The sequence below is a fragment of the Sapajus apella genome, unplaced genomic scaffold, assembly GCF_009761245.1.
Source record: "Sapajus apella isolate SASKATOON/1434 unplaced genomic scaffold, GSC_monkey_1.0 scaffold13, whole genome shotgun sequence".
Classification (NCBI taxonomy): domain Eukaryota; kingdom Metazoa; phylum Chordata; class Mammalia; order Primates; family Cebidae; genus Sapajus; species Sapajus apella.
In genome coordinates, this window is record NW_022436953.1 from 6,704,501 (window position 1) to 6,725,871 (window position 21,371).

The 21,371-nt window shown below is 40.0% G+C and overlaps 1 protein-coding gene across 15 annotated transcripts in view; it reads right to left on the minus strand.

Annotated features, from left to right (window-relative positions):
- NT5C2 (5'-nucleotidase, cytosolic II) overlaps positions 1-21,371 on the minus strand; it is a 178,655-nt gene that overhangs the window by 39,496 nt on the left and 117,788 nt on the right. For 14 of the 15 annotated variants that reach the window (XM_032281472.1, XM_032281473.1, XM_032281471.1 and 11 more), the window contains one exon: positions 16,469-16,542. In XM_032281472.1, coding sequence (XP_032137363.1) covers positions 16,469-16,542 — 74 coding nt within the window. Of the gene's footprint in view, positions 1-12,537; positions 12,672-16,468; positions 16,543-21,371 lie in introns of those variants that run through there. The other variant, XM_032281478.1, reaches the window with a different exon arrangement.

Genomic DNA, 21,371 nt, shown 5'->3' on the forward strand with positions numbered 1-21,371 from the left:
AAAAAAAAATCAGGGCAGGCAAGGTGGCTCAGGCCTGTAATCCCAGCACTTTGGGAGGCTGAGGTGGGCAGATCACAAGGTTAAGAGTTCCAGACCAGCCTGGTCAACATGGTAAAACCCCATCTCTACTAAGAATATTAAAATTAGCTGGGCATGGTGGCACGTGCCTGTAATCCCAGCTACTCGGGGAGGCTGAGGCAGGAGAATTGCTTGAACCTACGGGGCGGAAGTGGCAGTGAGCCGAAATCATGGTACTGCTCACCAGCCTGGGAAACTGAGGAAGACTCCACCTTGGGGCGGGGGAAAAAAATCAAGATGATTTCCCAAACGAGCCAAGTTAGAAATACTACATTTTCATAGTCCTAAAGGAAGAGTCACTCTGTATTTGTGAAGGGCTTAAATCAATATTAATAACTCATTCCCCACTCCCTACCAATATGCTGCTCTCATCTTCCTTGGGGTTCAGACTTCTGGAAATTTAATAATTCTAATGTATAATTTTTGTGTTAACTCCATGGGATTTACCACATTTAGTCTTTCATGCAACTGCAAAAGTTAACTACTTCTTTCTACCTAAGAATTCTTATTGTTCCAAAAAGGCAAGTAACTCTCTTTGCACTTATTAGAAGCATATTAATGACAACTGCCATAAAGAAATATTTTTTTAATTTAAAGAAAGACATGTTGTCCAAAATCTTTCCTTCAGCATATTGGAAACATGCTCTGTTGCCAAAATACCTCGTCATTAAGAGCTGCTCAGAAAAGAACTTTAACTTCTATTAAGTTCCTGATCATTTGCAATACTTAAACACACACAAAAGAGCATTAAACATTCTACTGCCATCTACCAAGCATGCCAGGTCTTTCCATAATATATAGAAGTGTAAATAAGGTCAATATTGGTATTTTTCTCCTTATTCCTCAGATATTTTTCCCTTTCAGCTCAAGTTCATTTTATTAATACCTTTGTATCACCAGTCAGACAAAGAGAACTACTTTCACTGCACTAGTCATTCTATGTACTCCATTTCATTTAAACCTTACACCGAAAGTTTATCCCTACCATACCCCCCACCTTTTAAAAAGTTAAATGAAGAAACTGGGACATAGGTTAAGTAACATGCTGGTGGTCAAAAGCTAGTACAAGGCAGAGCTGGGATCCAACCCAGGACTATCACACTCTGAGGTTTTTTCCTCCAACCACATAACCTCTACAGTAAGGATAAAAATAAGAGTAGGCCTAAAGTTGGAATTATGAGATTTATATGTAATACATAATTTAACAATATAATTAAATTTAAAATAACTGTATTTAATATAATTAATATAAATATTTAATAGAATTTCACAGAAAGGGGATTATTCTGCCTTCTTTAAAAAATCATTTTTTTTTCCATGAGGCATTTTATTTGTAATTATGTATTACATCTCTAGAAAATGAATCCCAGGGTTTTTCCCATTGTGTGTTTTCATCTTGCTTCTTCATGGTCTGTGATGTCAGCTGAGATCCTAAGTACAATGAAACCAAAATGGTGGCATGGAAGCAGATTATTCTGCCATTTTTCTAGATCTCTGTGTTGCACATCAAATCTGGGGCTGATCTCTCCACATTTGTTTAGTCTGCCTGTGAGGTTCACAACAACTTTCCCAGCACAGCGATCATCAATGATTTCAAATTCACCAGTGTAACCATGCTTCACCATCACAGTAAAAAAATAGATAATGACTTTGGAGCACAGCCTAATAAGAACCTGGTGTTTGCCTCTCTTTTCAGCATTGCTGATGCTCTTGAGGGCATCAGCCAGGATATTCATGTGCACCACTGTGGTGGTGTGGAAAGATGATTGAAAGGAAAAAAAAAAATCACTTCTTACACTCAGATTACTCTCACTTAACAACTGCTGGCTAGCATCTGCTTCTTGAAGAAACACATTTTGCAGATTAGCAGTCTGTCAGATGCTGATCTGTAACCATGAGGAGTTACTGTTAAGGACTTTCTGTCACTCATTTACTCGGAAAAGAATTTCTAATTTGAAACCTCCAAACTAGATTTCTGGGTTAAATATTATAAAACTAAGTAACAATACTAATATTTCTGGGTCTAATATTATAAAACTAAGTAACAATACTAACGGAAACCACTAGTCTGTTTGTGCTATTTGCCATTTGAAAATAAAAAACAAGCAGTGAACAGCCTGAAAATACCAATTATGTTTTCTATTTTCACTCTATTGTCCACTGTTGGTAACAACAAATTTAGCAAAATAACATTTTAGCAGTCATCTATGCAAATAAAACCAAAGAAACAGAATTCAGAACTAGTATAGATTAGTCCTACATTTTGTGGAAAGGGCATAGTCTGATTAAAAACAACTTACTTACTCTCTCCCAAATCCAAAAACCTAATCTTAGATTGGCTTTCAAGATCTTTTTCAGCTTGTTTTGTTCTGGGGTTAGCCTGACCCATCTGTGTGCGTCACAGAACCATAAAAAGGCTAAAAAGACTGTGTACTCAGATAAGGACCACAAATGAAAAATCTGGGGTATACAAAGTACATACATGAAGGCAACTTAATAGAATACGAAACTAGAGCAGCATCCAACGGGTCTAATTAAGGGAGAAAGAGACCTCAAAAAAGGGAAAAGAAAAACACATATCTGCAGAGGAAGTCAAAATGCAAAGGACCAGATCCTGATATATATCATGGGCAAAGAATGCTGCTAAAGTAATTTGGGGTGAAAGAGGAATTGTAAATAGGCTTGACAGGTACTTTTTATATAAAATGTAGTCCACTCTTGGCCAGTGGTAAAGTTAATACATATGTTCCGGTATTATCTAGAGTCTAAACATGACTTTCATATACAAACTCATCTGTACTTGGTAGACAAACTACAGTTGACTTAACAATGCGGGTTTGTGCGCAGAACCACTTACATGAGGATTTTTTATTTATTTTTTATTTTTTGAGAGACAAGGTCTTGATGTGCCCAGCAAGGTGTGAGTGTAGTGGCATGATCATAGCTCATTGAAACCTCAAACTCCTGGGCTCAAGTGATCCTCTCACCTCAGTCTCCCAAGTAGCTAGAACTATAGACACACACCATCGTGTCTGGCTAATTTCTGAAAAGTTTTTGTAGAGACAGGGTCTCATTAGATTCCTCAGGCTGGTGTCAAACTCCTGGCTTCAAGCAATCCTCCTGCCTCGGCCTCTCAAAATGCTGGGATTACAGACATGAGCCACCATGCCCTGCTGTTCAGATGTTTTACAATGAAAGTGTACCTACCTCTCCTGCCTCCTTTCCTACATCCTCCACCCCTTTTGCCTATGCTACCCCTGAGAAAGCAAAACCGATGCCTTCTCTTCTCCTTCCTCCTCAACCTACTCAACATGAAGATAATGAGGATGAAGACCTTTATGATAATCCACTTCCACTTAATAAATAGTAAATGTATTTTCTCATCCTTATGATTTTCTTAATAACAATTTTTGTAGCTTATTTGTAAAAATATAGTATATAATACATACAATATACAAAATATGTGTCAACTGACTTTATGTTATCAATAAGGCTTTGGTCAACAAGAAGCTATTAGTACTTAAATTTCAGGGGAGTTAAGGGTTTTCAATTGCATGGGAGTCAGTGCCTCTAACTCCTGTATTATTCTAGGGGTTAGCCTTGAATAATATGTTTGTAGTTAAAGCATAATTAATGTACATAATCTCATTAGAGAAAGTGTTAATCTACAGTAATACAGACATAAGGAGCTAAATATAAATACTGGCATTCTATGGGCAATAGATTCAGGATTAATAGTGATTTAGACTCAAGACAATCAGGCAAAATTAGTTTTGTCAATAAACAAGTTTTTTTTTTTGCATATTTTGTTTCTTTTCTATATACAAATGTTAGTCTTACATAGAAATCTTGCAAATAAACCAATACATAGCTGGCGTCATATACAGGGATAATTAGTGATAAGGGAATCTTCTCTGAAAAATGTTTGTGGTATTAGGCTGGCATTTAGATGAGATGAAGTTAATGAAGCTCCCATCAGAATGGATTATTGAACACAGTTACTGAACACTGTGTGACACACTTCACTGGAGGAATAAATGATTATAAAACTGTAAGCAAAATAAGAAACATTTTAATACAAGAAAGGCCATCAATTTCTCTTTTAACAAACTACTCTCAACAAATTCCGAACAACCAACTCTCCCCACTAATACCTTTACCAAAGGTTTATAAAAGTAACTTTTGAAAAATTTCAAGTTTAGAATTATTATATATACAGCTTAACATTCCTACAGTCCACCATATGTATTTTTGCTTTAGTTATCCTCTTCCTCATTCATCAGTGACATCAAAGTTTTAAATAATTATTTACCATAATTCTATCAACTCCAGCATTTAACATAAAAAACAGGATTCTCAAAACGTCAAGATTATCCAAAGTAAATTTTCTTATCTATTAATAGGAACCATTAAAAAGCTTACAAATTTAATGGTTTTATTAAAAGAAGGGCTTCTGTGGCTATTTTCAGGAAGACCAAAAACAGTTTCCTTATGAAAACAGCTCAATTTACCAAGATTAAATCCTACCCCCATCCTATTTCCCTATTTCCCACATTTGAAAACAAGAAAAAAGAGGCCGGGCGCGGTGGCTCACGCCTGTAATCCCAGCACTTTGTGAGGCCGAGGCGGGTGGATCACGAGGTCAAGAGATCAAGACCATCCTGGTCAACATGGTGAAACCCCGTCTCTACTAAAAATACAAAAAATCAGCTGGGCATGGTGGCGCATGCCTGTAATCCCAGCTACTCAGGAGGCTGAGGCAGGAGAATTGCCTGAACCCAGGAGGCGGAGGTTGCGGTGAGCTGAGATCGCGCCATTGCACTCCAGCCTGGGTAACAAGAGCGAAACTCCGTCTCAAAAAAAAAAAAAAAGAAAAAAGAACTTTGAGGCACTTCTAACTATACCCCTATAAACAGGACTGTAGGAAAGTTCACACGGCAGCTGGGCAGAGCCCACAGCTGCTCAGCAAAGCTTCTATAGGCAGATAGTGAATAGGCTGCCGCTTTGATGGGCAGGGCAGCCCTGAAAAAAGGCAGCAGCATGACAGAAACTCATAAGTAAAGCCCTAACTCCCCGGGTCAGAGCACCTGGGGGGAAAAAAAAAGGGAGGGGGTTATGAGTTCTGCTGTGGCAGACTTAAAATGTACCTGCCCAGCAGCTCTGAATGAACAATGGAGCTCACAGCTTAGCACGTGAGCTCCTATAAAGGACAGACTGTCTCCTCAAGCAGCTCCCTGACCCCCATATATCCAAAGAGTCATCTCATAAAGGAGAGCTCAGACTGACACCTGGTGGGTATTCTTCTGGGACAAAGATAGCAGAAGAAGAAGCTGGCAGCAACCCTTACTGTTCTGCAGCTGCTGCAGGCGATCCCAAGGCAAGCAGGGCCTGGAGTGGACCTCAGCAGTCCTACAGCATAGGGGGCTGAATGTTAGAAGGAAAACTAAGAAACAGAAAGAAATAACTTCATCATTAACAAACTGGACGTCCACCTAGAGACCCAATCTGAAAGTCAACAACTGCAAAGACAACAAGTGGATAAATCCACAAAGATGGGAATAAACCAGTGCAAAAATGATGAAAACACCCGAACCAGAATGCCTTTCCTCCTACAAGGGATCACAACTCCTCACCAACAAGGGAACAAGGCTGGATGGAGAATGAGTGTGATGAATTGACAGAAACAGGCTTCAGAAGGTGAGTAATAAAAAACTTCTGTGAGCTAAAAAAAACATATTCTAATTCAATGCAAAGAAACTAAGAACCTTGAAAAAAGATTTGATGAAATGCTAACGAGAATAAACAACTTAGAGAGGAATATACGTGAATTGATGGAGCTGAAAAACACAACACGAGAACTTAGTGAAGCATACACAAGTTTGAACAGCCGAATTGACCAAGCAGAAGAAAGGATATCAGAGGTCAAAGATCAACTCAATGAAATAAAACGAGAAGGCAAGGTTAGAGAAAAAAGGGTAAAAAGGAATGAACAAAGTCTCCAAGAAACATGAGACTATGTGAAAAGAACTAATCTACATTCAATAGGTGTACCTGAATGAGACGAAGAGAATGAATCCAAGCTGGAAAATACTCTCCAGGATATTATCCAGGAAAATTTCCCCAACCTAGCAAGGCAGGCCAATATTCAAGTCCAGGAAATACAGAGAACACCACAAAGATATTCCTCAAGAAGAGCAATCCCAAGGAACATAATAGTCAGATTCACCAAGGTTGAAATGAAGGAGAAAATGCTAAGGGCAGCCAGAGAGAAAGGTCAGGTTACCCACAAAGGGAAGCTCATCAGACTCACAGCAGATCTCTCAGCAGAAACCCTACAAGCCAGAAGAGAGTGGGGGCCAATATTCAACGTCCTTAAAGAAAAGAACTTTCAACTCAGAATTTCATATCCAGCCAAACTAAGCTTCATAAGGGAAGGAAAAATAAAATCCTTTGTCAACAAGCAAGTACTCAGAGATTTCATCACCACCAGGCCAGCTTTACAAGAGCTCCTGAAAGAAGCACTAAACATAGAAAGGAACAACCAGTACCAGCCACTCCAAAAACATACCAAATGGTAAAGAGCATCAACACAACGAAAAAACCGCATCAACTAATGGGCAAAACAGCCAGCTAGCATCAAAATGGCAGGATCAAATTCACATATAACAATATTAACCCTAAATGTAAATGGGCTAAATGCCCCAATCAAAAGACACAGACGGGCAAATTGGATAAAAAGCCAAAACCCATTGGTGTGCTGTATCCAGGAAACCCATCTCACATGCAAGGATACACAAAGGCTCAAAATAAAGGGATGGAGGAAGATTTACCAAGCAAATGGAGAGCAAAAAAAAAAAGCAGGAGTTGCAATTCTCATCTGTGATAAAATAGACTTTAAACCAACAAAGATCAAAAGAGACAAAGAAGGACATTACATAATGGTAAAAGGATCAATGCAACAAGAAGAGTTAATGATCCTAAATATATACGCACCCAGTACAGGAGCACCCAGATACATAAAGCAATTTCTTAAAGACTTACAAAGAGACTTAGACCCCCACACAATAATAGTGGGAGACTGTAACACCCCATTGTTAATATTAGACAGATCAACGAGACAGAAAATTAACAAGGATATCCAGGATTTGAACTCAGACCTGGACCAAGCAAACCTAATAAACATTTACAGAACTCTCCACCCCAAATCCACAGAATATACATTCTTCTCTGCACCACATCACACGTACTCTAAAATTGACCACATAATTGGAAGTAAATCACTCCTCAGCAAATGCAAAAGAACGGAAATCATAACAAACAGTCTCTCAGACCACAGTGCAATCAAGTTAGAACTCAGAATTCAAAAACTAACCTGGAACCACACAGCTTCATGGAAACTGAACTGGCTCTTGAATGTTGACTGGATAAACAATGAAATGAAGGCAGAAATAAAGATGTTCTTCGAAACCAATGAGAACGAAGACACAACATACCAGAACCTCTGGGACACATTCAAAGCAGTGTCTAGAGGAAAATATATAGCAATAAATGCCCACACGAGAAGCAAGGAGAGATCTAAAATTGACACTCTATCATCAAAATTGAAAGAGCTAGAGGAGCAAGATCAAAAAAACTCAAAACCTAGCAGAAGACAAGAAATAACTAAGATCAGAGCAGAACTGAAGGAGATAGAGACACAAAAAACTCTTCAAAAAATCAATAAATCCAGGAGCTGGTTTTTTGAAAAGATCAACAAAATAGACAGACCACTAGCCAGATTAATGAAAAAGAAGAGAAGAATCAAATAGATGCAATAAAAAACGATAAAGGGGATATCACCACAGATTCCACGGAAATTCAAACCATCATCAGAGATTATTACAAACAACTCTATGCACATAAACTAGTAAACCTGGAAAAAATGGATAAATTCCTGGACACTTGCATCCTCTCAAGCCTAAATCAGGAAGAAGTCAAAAACCTGAATAGACGAATAACAAGGGCTGAAGTTGAGGCAGCAATTAAGTGCCTACCACCCAAAAAAAGCCCAGGTCCAGATGGGTTCACAGCCGAATTCTACCAGACATACAAAGAAGAGCTGGTACTATTCCTTCTGAAACTATTCCAAACAATACAAAAAGAGGGAATTCTTCCCAAATCATTTTATGAGACCAACATCATTCTGATACCAAAACCCGGCAGAGACTCAGCAAGAAAAGAAAACTTCAGGCCAATATCCATGATGAACATAGATGTAAAAATCTTCAATAAAATACTGGCAAACCAATTGCAACAGCACATCAAAAAGCTTATCTACCGTGATCAAGTAGGCTTCATCCCGGGGATGCAAGGCTGGTTCAACATACGCAAGTCTATAAACATAATTCACCACATAAACAGAACCAAAGACAAAAACCACGATTATCTCAATTGATGAGAGAAGGTCTTTGACAAAATTCAACAGTCCTTTATGCTAAAAGCCGTCAATAAACTAGGTATTGATGGAACATATCTCAAAATAATAAAAGCTATTTACAGCAAACCAACAGCCAATATCATACTGAATGGGCAAAAACTAGAAGCATTCCCTTTGAAATCTGGCACTAGACAAGGATGCCCTCTCTCACCACTCCTATTCAATACAGTATTGCTCTAGCCAGAGCACTCAGGCAAGAAAAAGAAATTAAGGGGTATTCAAATAGGAAAGGAGGAAGTCAAATTGTCTCTATTTGCAGACCACATGATTGTATATTTACAAGACCCCATCGTCTCAGCCCAAAATCTCCTGAAACTGATAAGCAACTTCAGCAAAGTCTCAGGATACAAAATCAATGTGCAAAAATCACAAGCATTCCTATACACCGATAACAGACTTAAAGAGAGCCAAATCGAGAACGAACTGCCATTTACAATTGTTACAAAGAGAATAAAATACCTAGGAATACAACTAACAAGGAACGTAAAGGACCTCTTCAAGGAGAACTACAAACCACTGCTAAACAAAATAACAGGACACAAACAGATGGAGAAACAGTCCATGCTCATGGTTAGGAAGAATCAATATCATGAAAATGGCCATACTGCACAAAGTAATTTATAATTCAATGCTATCCCCATCAAGCAACCAATGACCTTCTTCACAGAACTGGAAAAAACCACCTTAAACTTCATACGAAACCAAAAAAGAACCCGCACAGCCAAGTCAATTCTAAGCAAAAAGAACAAAGCAGGAGGCATCACACTACCGGACTTCAAACTATACTACAAGGCTACAGTAATCAAAACAACATGGTACTGGGTACTGGTACCAAAACAGAGATATAGACCAATGGAACAGAACAGAGGCCTCGGAGGCAACACCACACATCTACAACCATCTGATCTTTGACAAACCTGACAAAAACAAGTAATGGGGAATGGATTCCCTGTTTAATAAATGGTGTTGGGAAAACTGGCTAGCCATGTGCAGAAAGCAGAAACCGGACCCCTTCCTGACACCTTACACTAAAATTAACTCCAGATGGATTAAAGACTTAAACATAAGACCTAACACCATAAACACCCTAGAAGAAAATCTAGGCAAAACCATTCAGGACATAGGCGTAGGCAAGCAAGGACTTCATGACCAAAACACCAAAAGTATTGGTAACATAAGCCAAAATAGACAAATGGGACCTAATCAAACTCCACAGCTTCTGCACTGCAAAAGAAATAGTCATGAAAGTGAATCGGCAACCAACAGAATGGGAAAAAATTTTTGTAATCTACCCATCTGACAAAGGGTTGATATCCAGAATCTATAAAGAACTAAAACAGATTTACGAGAAAAAAACAAGCAAGCCCATTCAAAAGTGGGTGAAGGATATGAACAGACACTTTTCAAAAGAAGACAGACATGAGGCCAACAAACATATGAAAAAATGCTCATCATCACTGGTCATTAGAGAAATGCAAATCAAAACTACATTGAAATACCATCTCACGTCAGTTAGAATGGCGATCATTAAAAAATCTGGAGACAACAGATGATGGAGAGGATGTGGAGATATAGGAACACTTTTACACTGTTGGTGGGAGTGTAAATTAGTTCAACCATTGTCAAAGACAATGTGGCAATTCCTCAAGGACTAGAAATAGAAATTCCGTTTGACCCAGCAATCCCATTGCTGGGTATATATCCAAAGGATTATAAATCATTCTACTGTAAGGACACATGCACACGAATGTTCATTGCTGCACTGTTTACAATAGCAAAGACCTGGAACCAACCCAAATGCCCATCGATGATAGACTGGAGAGGGAAAATGTGGCACATACACACCATGGAATACTATGCAGCCATCAAAAACAATGAGTTCGTGTCCTTTGTAGGGACATGGATGAACCTGAAAACCATCATTCTCAGCAAACTGACACAAGAACAGAAAATCAAACACCGCATGTTCTCACTCATAGGTGGGTGTTGAACGATGAGAACACATGGACACAGGGAGAGGAGCATCACACACTGGGGTCTGTAGGGAGGAAACAGGGAGGGACAGCGAGGGGTGGGGAGTTGGGGAGAGCGAGCATGGGGAGAAATGCCAGACATAGGTGATGGGGAGGAAAGCAGCACATCACACTGCCATGTGTGTACCTATGCAACAATCTTGCATGTTCTTCACATGTACCCCAAATCCTAAAATGCAATAAAAAAAAAAATTCTGAAAATTTGCAGCCTGACAAAGCAATAGAAAAGAAAAAACCAATTTTCTGAGGAGAAATTCAAGCTGGCTGCAGAAGTAACGAGGAGCCTAATATTAATCACCAAGACAATGGGGAAAATGTCTCCAGGGCATGTCAGAGATCTTCATGGCAGCCCCTCCCACAACAGGACCAGAGGCCTGGGAGGAATAAGCGGTTTCACGGGCCAACCCCAGAGTCCCCTTGCTCTGTTCAGCCTAGGGACTTGGTCCCCTGAGTCCCAGCTGCTCCAGCCATAGCTGAAAGGGGCCAACACAGTTTGGGTTGTGGCTTCAGAGGTGCAAGCCTCAAGCCTTGGCACCTTCCATGTGGTGTTGAGCCTGTGAGTGCACAGAAGTCAAGAATTGGGGTTTGGGAACCTCCACCTAGATTTCAGAGGACATACGGAAACACCTGGATCTACAGGCAGAAGTTTGCTGCAGGGGCGGGGCTCTCATGGAAAACCTCCTCCAGAGGGTCACTCTCCTCCAGACCCCAGAACGGTAGATCCACTGACAACTTGTACTGTGCACCTGGAAAAGCTGCAGACACTCAACATCAACCCATGAAAGCAGCTGGGAGGGAGGCTGTACCCTGCAAAGCCACAGAGGTAGAGCTGCCCAAGACCATGGAAGCCCACCTCCTGTATCAGTGTGACCTGGATGTGAGACACAGGGTCAAAAGAGATCATTTTGGAGCTGTAAGATTTGGCTGTCCCACTGGATTTCAGACTTGCATGGGGCCTGTAGCCCCTCTGTTTTGGCCAATTTCTCCCACTTGAAATCGCTATATTTACCCAATGCCTGTAACCCCACTGTATCTAGAAAGTAAGTAACTTGCTTTTGATTTTAAAGGCTCATAGGCAGAAAGGACTTGCCTTGTCTCGGATGAGATAATGAACTGTGAACTTCTGAGTTAATGCTGAAATAAGACTTTGGGAGACTACTGGGAAGGCACGATTGGTTTTGAAATGTGAGGACAAGAGATTTGGGAGGGGCCAGGGGCAGAATGATACAGTTTGGCTATGTCCCCACCAAAATCTCATCTTGAATTCACACGTTTTGGGAAGGACCCAGTGGGAGGTAGCTGAATCATGGGGGTAGGTCTTTCTCATGCTGTTCTTGTAATAGTGAATAAGTCTCACGAGAGTTGATGGTTTTTAAAGGGGAATTTCCCTGCACAAGCTCTCTCTTGTCTGCTGCTGCCATGCCATGTAAGACATGCCTTTCAACTTCTGCCATGATTGTAGGGCCTCCTTGGCCACTTGGTGCTATAAATCCATTAAACCTCTTTCTGGTTGGGTGCAGTGGCACACACTTGTAATCCCAGCACTTTGGGAAACCGAGGTGGGCAGATCATCCAAGGTCAGCAGTTTGAGACCAGCCTGGCCAACGTAGAAAAACTGTCTCTTCTAAAAATGCAAAAATTAGCTGGGCACGGTGGCAGATGCCTGTGATCCCAGCTACTCTGGAGGCTGAGGCAGGAGAATTGCTTGAACCCAGGAGGTGCAGGTTGCAGTGAGCCAGGATTGCACCACTGCACTCCAGCCTGGATGACAGAGATGACAGAGCAAGACTCTGTCTCAAGCAAACAAACAAAAAAAAAACTCTTGTAAATTTCCCAGTCTCAAGTATGTCTTTATCAGCAGTGTGAAAGCAGACTAAAAAACTGTTTCTATTTATATGAAAATCTCAATAAACTTTCATTATCCAAAATGATAATTTAAACATTACATACCTATACATACATGCATGCTTAGGTTTGAATCTTGGTTCAGCTGCATCGTAACTAAATGTCCTTGGACAAAGTATTTAATGTCTCAGTGTCATATGTAAAATGGAGATGATAGCAGTAAGTGATTCATACAGTTTCTGTAAATATTAAGTAACAGATGTGAATGACAGAATCCAAGTATTAAATGAGATAATCTGTGTAAAGCAATTGGAACAAGGCCTGGCATATAATAAGTACTTAATAAATGTTAACAGTTACTGTTAAATATACACAAAGTATATTTGTGTCCAGATTAGGAGAAAGCATTAAAATATGAAGTGGCATTGCAAAAAACAAGAGTAAAAAGAAATCAGCCAGGTGCGGTGGCTCAGGCCTGTAATCCCAGCACCTTAGGAGGCCAAGGTGGGTGGATCACGAGGTCAAGAGATAGAGACCATCCTGGCCAACATGGTGAAACCCCGTCTCTACCAAAAATACAAAAATTAGCTGGGTGTAGTGGCTCTCACCTGTAGCCCCAGCTACTTAGGAGGCTGAAGCAGGAGAATCACTTGAACCCAAAAGGCAGAGGTTGCAGCAAGCCAAGATCACGCCACTGCACTATAGCCTGGTGACAGAGCAAGACTCCATCTCAAAAAAACAAAACCAAAAGGAAGAAGAAAAAGAAATCATAAGGTACATTAAAGTTTAGAGACAGATTCAGTTAATTTGTGTGTGTGTGTGTGTGTGTGTGTGTGTGTGTGTATGTGAGAGAGAGAGAGAGAGAGAGAGAGAGAGAGAGAGAGACAGACAGACAGACAGACAGACTCACTCTGTTGCCCAGGCTGGAGTGCAGTGGTAGGATCTCAGCTCACTGCAACCTCTGCCTCCCGGGTTCAAGCAATTCTCCCACCTCAACCCCAGAGCAGCTGAGACTACAGGCACACACCACCACCACACCCAACTCATTTTTGTATTTTTTGGTAGAGATGGGGTTTCACCCTGTTGGGCAAGCTGGTCTCGAACTCCTGACCTCAAGTAATCCGCCTGCCTCAGCCTCCCAAAGTGCTGGGATGACAAGCATGAGCCACTGCAGCCGGCTGATTCAGTGACTTCTTCAATATACAAAATAGTTTATTTTTTCATAATTCTGTGGGAAAACGTATTATCTCAGTTTTCAGTAACAAAATGTGCCAGGCACATTACAGATTCTCAATAAATACTCACTGAATTGAACTATTTCAATGTAATGAGATTGTCTTAATAACCAAGGAAAAAAGGTTTATCACTTTTTGACCCCATTAACTTCTGTTTCTCCTTTAGACAGTCTCTTTCAGCAACCACATTATCTCACCATTCCTTTCCCTAGACAGGTAGAATTTTTTTTTTTTCTTTTTTTTTGAGATGGAGTCTCACTATGTCGCCCAGGCTGGAGCGCAGTGGCACAATCTCAGCTCACTGCAACCTCCGCCACCCAGGTTCAAGCGATTCTCCTGCCTCAGTCTCCCAAGTAGCTGGGACTACAGGCATGTGCCACCAGGCCCAGCTAATTTTTTATATCTTTAGTAGAGACAGGGTTTCACTGTGTTAGCCAGGATGGTCTTGATTGCCTGACCTCGTGATCCGCCCACCTCAGCCTACCAAAGTGCTGGTGGGATTACAGGCCTAAGCCACCACACCTGGCCGAAAGCTAGAATTCTTAAAAGAAGAGACTGTAGGATTTTCTCCCCATTTGAACAGTAAGATCTACATTAAGAAAGTATAGTGCTCTCCATTGCTTTCTAACAAGTGCTCCTAAAAGTGTCTTGTGACAAATTAGGAAAACATTAAATGCTGCAAAAATAAACATAAGGCAATAGAAAAACAAATAAATGACTAAGAGTATGGAGAGAAGAAAAAAATTCAAATCAAGAACTGTGTATTCTTAATGTAGTACTTGTTTGGTAAAAAAAAATCATGCCCATATCTATGTGGCAAATACCCCCATATTTTCATTTTTGAACACATATTATTCATTTAATTTGTAGCCTAAATTGAATGTCAAACTGCAATTTGTCTACTTTGAGATGGAAACTGGTTTCCTAATACTGTTTTATAAATAGTTCCTAAAGAAGTCTATTTATACATTTTAAGGTTTTTATGTAAATACAAAATTTTTTAGAGATAATTTCTGAAAGATTCTGTCTGTGAAACTAGAGCCATTAGCTCTAGTTCACACACACATGCTTGTGAAACTATACAAGCACATATGTGCAAGCACATGTGCTCAACTTGACCTCTCAACCCTACTACTTCTTAAATATTTTCACCAGATTGAAAATATTTTACTAAGTTCTGAAAAGATGTTATAACTATTGATTAATACACTGACTCTTTCAAATATATCTTAGAGGAGGAAGGAAAAAACAGCACAGTGCTGGTGTTTAAGGGCTATGGGATAATGAATAAAGCTAATGGCTCTAGTTTTTTGTTTGTTTGGTTTTAAAAGCTTTATAATTTATTTAATAAAAAAGGATGTGGAAACTTAAACACAAAATTTACATAAATAAGAGACCATGAGGTGGTACCCAATGTCCCACATCCTCATAAGGACAAAACATGCTGATGAAAACATCTACAAAAACTAAAGATTCTACAAGTTAAAGTTCATCTTTTCCATATTTGTCATGCAGTTTCAATGACTTCTTGCCCAGTCCTCCATATAATTGCAATTGACCATCGGGAAGACTGGCTAAATTCCTGCATATATCCTAGGTGCCGTAAAGCGACCCTAGTACATCTCTGAGTTTTTCGTTTGTGTTTTTTTTAAGTTCTGGGATACATGTGCAGAACATGCAGGTTACATAGGTATACATGTACCAGGTGGTTTGCTGCACCTATCAACCCATCATCTAGGTTTTAAGCCTCACATGCATTAGGCATTTGTCCTAATGATCTCTTTCCCTTTGCTCCCCACCCCACAACAGGCCCCAATGTGTGATGTTCCCCTCCCTATGTTCATGTGTTCTCATTGTTCAACTCCCACTTATGAGTAAGAACATGTGGTGTTCGGTTTTCTGTTCCTGTGTTAGTTTGCTGAGAATGATGGCTTCCAGCTTCATCCATATCCCTGTCAAGGACATGAACTCATTCTTTTTTACAACCATGGCTCTCATTTTTAAAAAGCCTTATATATAATAAGGCTTTTTATATGTGTGCATATAATATATGTGTGCAATCATTCCAATGGAAAATAAACACCTTTCACATCTGTGTTAAGAACAGCATATTGGCTGGACATGGTGGCCCATGCTTGTAGTCCCAGCACTTTGGGAGGCCGAGGTGGGAGGATCACCTGAGGTCAGGAGTTTGAGACCAGCCTGGCCAACATTGTAAAACCCGTCTCTACTAAAAATACAATAATTAGCCAGGTATGGTGGTGGTACATGCCTGTAATCTCAGCTACTCGAGCAGCTGAGACAAGAGAATCTCTTGAACCCAGGAGGTGGAGGATGCAGTGAGCCAAGATTGTGCCACTGCACTCCAGCCTGGATGACAAAAGTGAAACTCTGTCTCAAAAAAAAAAAAAAAAACCATATTAAAATGTTTAACTGATAAAAGTTCATCTGTGGCAGAGTAAGAGATACAAAATCTCATACCTAAAGAATGGTTAAGAGTAAAAGTCAAAAATGCCCAAATGTACCTATCAATGTATGATTTTACCATATAATTTCTTACCAGGGTCTCTAAAATAGTAAAATTTACTACTTGTTCTATGTGTAAAAACTCATGAGCCATATCTCAAGGATATCTGATAATTTCAATATTCACAAATCTTAGTGGAAGCAGCCTGATAATGAAAGCTTCTGGCAGCCAAATACATGATTAAGTCAGCAAATGTTTATTGAACTGCCTACTGCAAATCCACTGTGTTATACCCAAAGCAGCAGCTCTTAAGCAATCAGAAATTGCTACTCACCAGCAAGGGTGTAATCCATATCAAAACCAAAACACTTTATCTTTTCCATGGCTAAGCTTCGATTCACAAACACCCTATAGAAAAGAATAAAAAATAATATCTCAATTAATACTGAAAAATAAATTCTCAAGTTTAATAAAGTTATTTGGCTATTTTCTAGATTTTCTCATTTTTCCAACTAATTGTTTAAACTTTTAAATTATATACTAAGATGTATAATACAACATGTTGTCCGATATATTTACCTTGATACACATATACACAGTGAAATGATTAATACAGTCAAATAAATTAACATACCCATTATCCCATATAGTTACCTTTCTTTCTTTGTGGTACAAGTACTTAAAATCTACTGTCTTGGCAAATTACCAGTATATAATACAATATTATTAAATATAGTCCTCATGCTATACATTAGATCTCTTAGACTTATTCATCCAACCTAATTGCAACTTCATACCCTTTGATCTACATCTTTCCATCCTTCCCCAACATTGTTTTGTTTTAGTTTTTTGAGGCAGAGTCACTCTGTCACCCAGGCTGGAGTGCAGTGGTGCAATCACAACTCACTGCAGCCTCAGCCTTCTAGACTCAGGAGATCCTCTCACCTCAGCCTCCCCAGTAGCAGGAGCTATAGGCACACATCACAAAGCCTGGCTAATTTTTTATTTTTGGTAGAGACAGAGTCTCACCTATATTGCTCAGGCTGGTCTTGAACTCCAGCTCTCAAGCAATCGTCCTACCACAGCCTCTTAAAGTCCTGGGATTACAGGCATCAGCCACCATGCCTGGCCTCCAATCACTGTTTTGCTCTTTGTATGGTTTCATTTTTTGATTGCTTTTTAGATTCCACATGTGAAATCATGCAGTATTTTTGTGTCTCTGGTTTTTTCACTTAGCATAATGTCTTCTAGGTTCATCCATGGTGTTGCAAATGATAGAATCTCCTTTTTTAAGGCTGAATATTCCACTGTGTGTATATATACCACAATTTCTTTATCCATTCATTCAGCCCATAGAGAAATATTTTGTTTTTTCCATCTCCTGGCTATTGTACATAATGTTACAATGAACATGGGAGTGCAGATATCTTTACAAAGTAGTGATTTTATTTCACGTAGACATATAACCAGAATTGCTGGGTCATATGGCAGGTCTATTTTCAATTTCTTTAGGAAGCTCTACAGCACTTTCCACAGTGGCTGCATCAACATACATTGCCATCAATAGTGTACAAGGATTCCCTTTTCACTGCATCCTTGCCAACATTTATTTCCTATCTTTTTGATAAAAGGCATTCTAACAGGTATGAAATATCTCATTGTGGTTTTGATTTGTACTTCCCTGATGATTAATGATGTTAAGCACCTTTTCAAATACCTGTTAGCCATTTGCATGTCTGCTTTGGAGAAATATCTACTCAGGACCTTTGCCCATTTTTAGGTTATTACTTTTTTTGCTATTGTTTGAGGTCCTTATGTACTTTAGATATTAATCCTTTATCAGATACATGGTTCACAAACAGTTTCTCCAAATCCATAGGCTGCCTTTTTTTTTTTTTTTTCCTGAAATGGAGTCTCACTGTCGCCCAGGTTGGAGTGCAGTAGTGCAATCTCGGCTTACTGCAGCCTCTGCCTCCCAGGTTCAAGCAATTCTCCTGCCTCAGCCTCCTGGGTAGCTGGGACTACAGGCATGTGTTGCCACACCCGGCTAATTTTTGTATTTTTAGTAGAGATGGGGTTTCACCATGTTGGCCAGGATGGTCTTAATCGACCTTGTGATTCACCTGCCTCGGCATCCCGAAGTGCTGGGATTACAGGCGTGAGCCACCACACCTGGCCTTTTTATTGTTTCCTTTGCTGTGAAGAAGCTTTTTAGTTTGAGATAATCCCACTTGTTTTTGCTTTTGTTGCCAGTGCTTTTGGTGTCCTATCCAAAAAAAATCACTGGCAAGACCAATGTCATGAAGCTTTTCCTTGGTTCTCTTTTAGATCATCTTCCTTTTTTTTTTTTTTTTTTTCTTTTCTTTTGTTTCTGAGACCAAGTCTTACTCTGTCACTCAACCTGGAGTGCAGTGGAGCGATCTCAGCTCACTGCAACCTCCACCTCATGGATTCAGGTGATTCTCCTGCCTCAGCCTCCTGAGTAGCTGGGATTATAGGCGCCTGCCACCACGCCCGGCTAATTTTTGTATTTTTAGTAGAGTCGGGGTTTCACCATTTTGGCAAGGCTGGTCTCGAACTCCTGACCTGGTGATCCACCTGCCTTGGCCTCCCAAAGTGCTGGGATTACAGGCGTGAGCCATCGTGCGCAGCCTCTTTTAGATCCTCTCATTTAAATATCAGTATTAAAATCCCTATTAATAATTATTCAAGGCCAGGCACAGTGGCTCACACTTGTAGCATTTTGGGAGGCCGAGGCAGGCAAATGGCTTGAGCTCAAGAGTTCAAGACCAGCCTGGGTAACATGGGGAGACCCCCAACTCTACAGAAAATACAAAGATCAGCCGGGCATAGTGGTGTGCACCTGTGGTCACAGCTATTTGGGAGGCTGAGGTAGGAGGACTGCTTGAGTCTGTGAGATCAAGGCTGCAGTGAGCCGAGATCACACCACTGCATTCTAGTCAAGGTGGAAAAGTGAGACCTTGTTCCCCAAAAACGTAACAAATAAATTAAAAATTTAAAAATATTATTCAAGACTTTCTTTCTTTCTTTCTTTCTTTTTTTTGAGACAGAGTTTCACTCATGTTACCCAGGCTAGAGTGCAATGGCGCCATCTCGGCTCACCGCAACCTCCGCCTCCTGGGTTCAGGCAATTCTCCTGCCTCAGCCTCCTGAGTAGCTGGGATTACAGGCATGCACCACCATGCCCAGCTAATTTTTTGTATTTTTAGTAGAGACGGGGTTTCACCATGTTGACCAGGATGGTCTCGATCTCTTGACCTCATGATCCACCCGCCTCGGCCTCCCAAAGTGCTGGGATTACAGGCTTGAGCCACCACGCCCGGCCTTAAGACAGGTTCTTACTCTATCGCCCAGGCTGGAGTGCAGTGGTGTGACAGTGGCTCACTTGCCGTCTCAACCTCCCAGGCTCACGTTATCCTCCTACCTCAGCCTTAGCCTCCCAAGTAGCTGGGACCACAGGTACACACCACCACACTCAGCTATTTTTCTTTTTATGTTTTTTTCTTTGTAGAGACAGCCTTGGAGTCTTTTTTTAAAAGGAGTCTGGGACCAGGAGTGGTGGCTCATGCCTGTAATCCCAGCACTTTGGGAGGCCAAAATGGGAGGACTGCTTGAGCCCAGGATTCTAAGACCAGCCTGGGCAATATGGTGAGACCTTATCTCTACAAAAAATAAAAAATTAGCCAGGCGTAGTGGCACATGCCTGTAGTTCAGCTACTAAGGAGGCTGAGGCAGGAAGATCACTTGAGCCCAGGAGGTCAAGGCTGCAGTGAACTGAAATCGTGCTGCTGCACTCTAGCTTGGGCAACAGAGCAAGACCCTAACTCAAACAAACAAACACACCTTCCAACCTCCAATCCCCAAACATATCACCTTCTAATATTTCATCAAGTATCACCCTGCTATTACTGATAAAAGCATCTACTTTATTTTCCCAGTTACGTAAATCTTTTTGAAAGTACAACAGGGATAAAAGACAAAACAATGGTTGTAACTCTAGAAACTAAATGTTACTACTGAAGGCTTTTCAAACAGATTCTTAATTCAGGCTAGGGAGCCAACTGGATCAAATCCTTGATCAGGCCCTAACAGCTGACATGCCTAAAATATTCTATGGGAATTCATGCAGGAATGGATTGGGGAAGATTTTTTTCCCTTGTGATACAATCCAGGAGAGAAATACATAGAATCACATAATAAAAGAAATGGCTTTGACTCTCATAGAAGAAAGATGCTAGCTGGCTTCAGGCACAGCTAACATCACAGGAAAAAAGAGATTTTGCTGCTAATGTCACTCAATCAGTGCTTAAGATGGAAAGAAACTATCAACAGTCCCAGCCAAGTACCAGCTTCTTTCTTTGTTAGAAAAGCAATGAAGCTTGTACTGTCACGAAAATCTATCACATATGTATATTTTTAAGGATATAAAGATTATAATGTACCTTTATTATCTATGTAAACTCTAGGAATAACAATTTCAGGAATATAAAAATCTGGTTTTGCCAAAATAATCACTGCTAAATAGCCATCAAATTGCACTTCTCTCCTCTTTAACCTAGTCACGTTAACTGTTCAATCAACACATTCATTGTCTACTACAAAGCAAATACCATTTTCTGACATACGTCATAAAAGCTGTTCTTTAGGGAGCAGAAAGAGCTAAGACAGAGTTTATAAGAGTCTAATATTAGGAAATAAGATGTTTTTCTAATAAGTTCTACCAAATGTCCTTTATCTTTTCATTTTCATTCAAAATAAATACTCTAGCTACAAAAGCAATACCTGAACTTACAATCACTTCTGTCTCCCCCAATTCATTTCTATTATGTTTATAAAAATGAAAAGCCTTACATATAGTCTCATCTTTCTTTTTCTTTCCCTAATTTAGGCTACAAAACATGAGGGGAGGGGCAATATGGAATTAAATCTAATTTGTTGTATGCATATCTAAAGTGCATAGTCAAAGCTATAATGGTAAAATAGAATAGCTGTATTATAGAGAACTGCAATAAGCCAAATAGAGTTATTTGGCTATATGGTCCATGGTTTACAAAGATAATAAACACCCAAATGCTTAAGGTATGCACTGACTTCAGCATAGAGGCAGCCTTAAACATGAAACACCATGTCTCCAGGATATAGTCTTCAAGAGAAACTAATCTCTTGGCCTCAAACTAATGACTATTCTTCACTGAGGTTACAGCAAAACAAAGTGT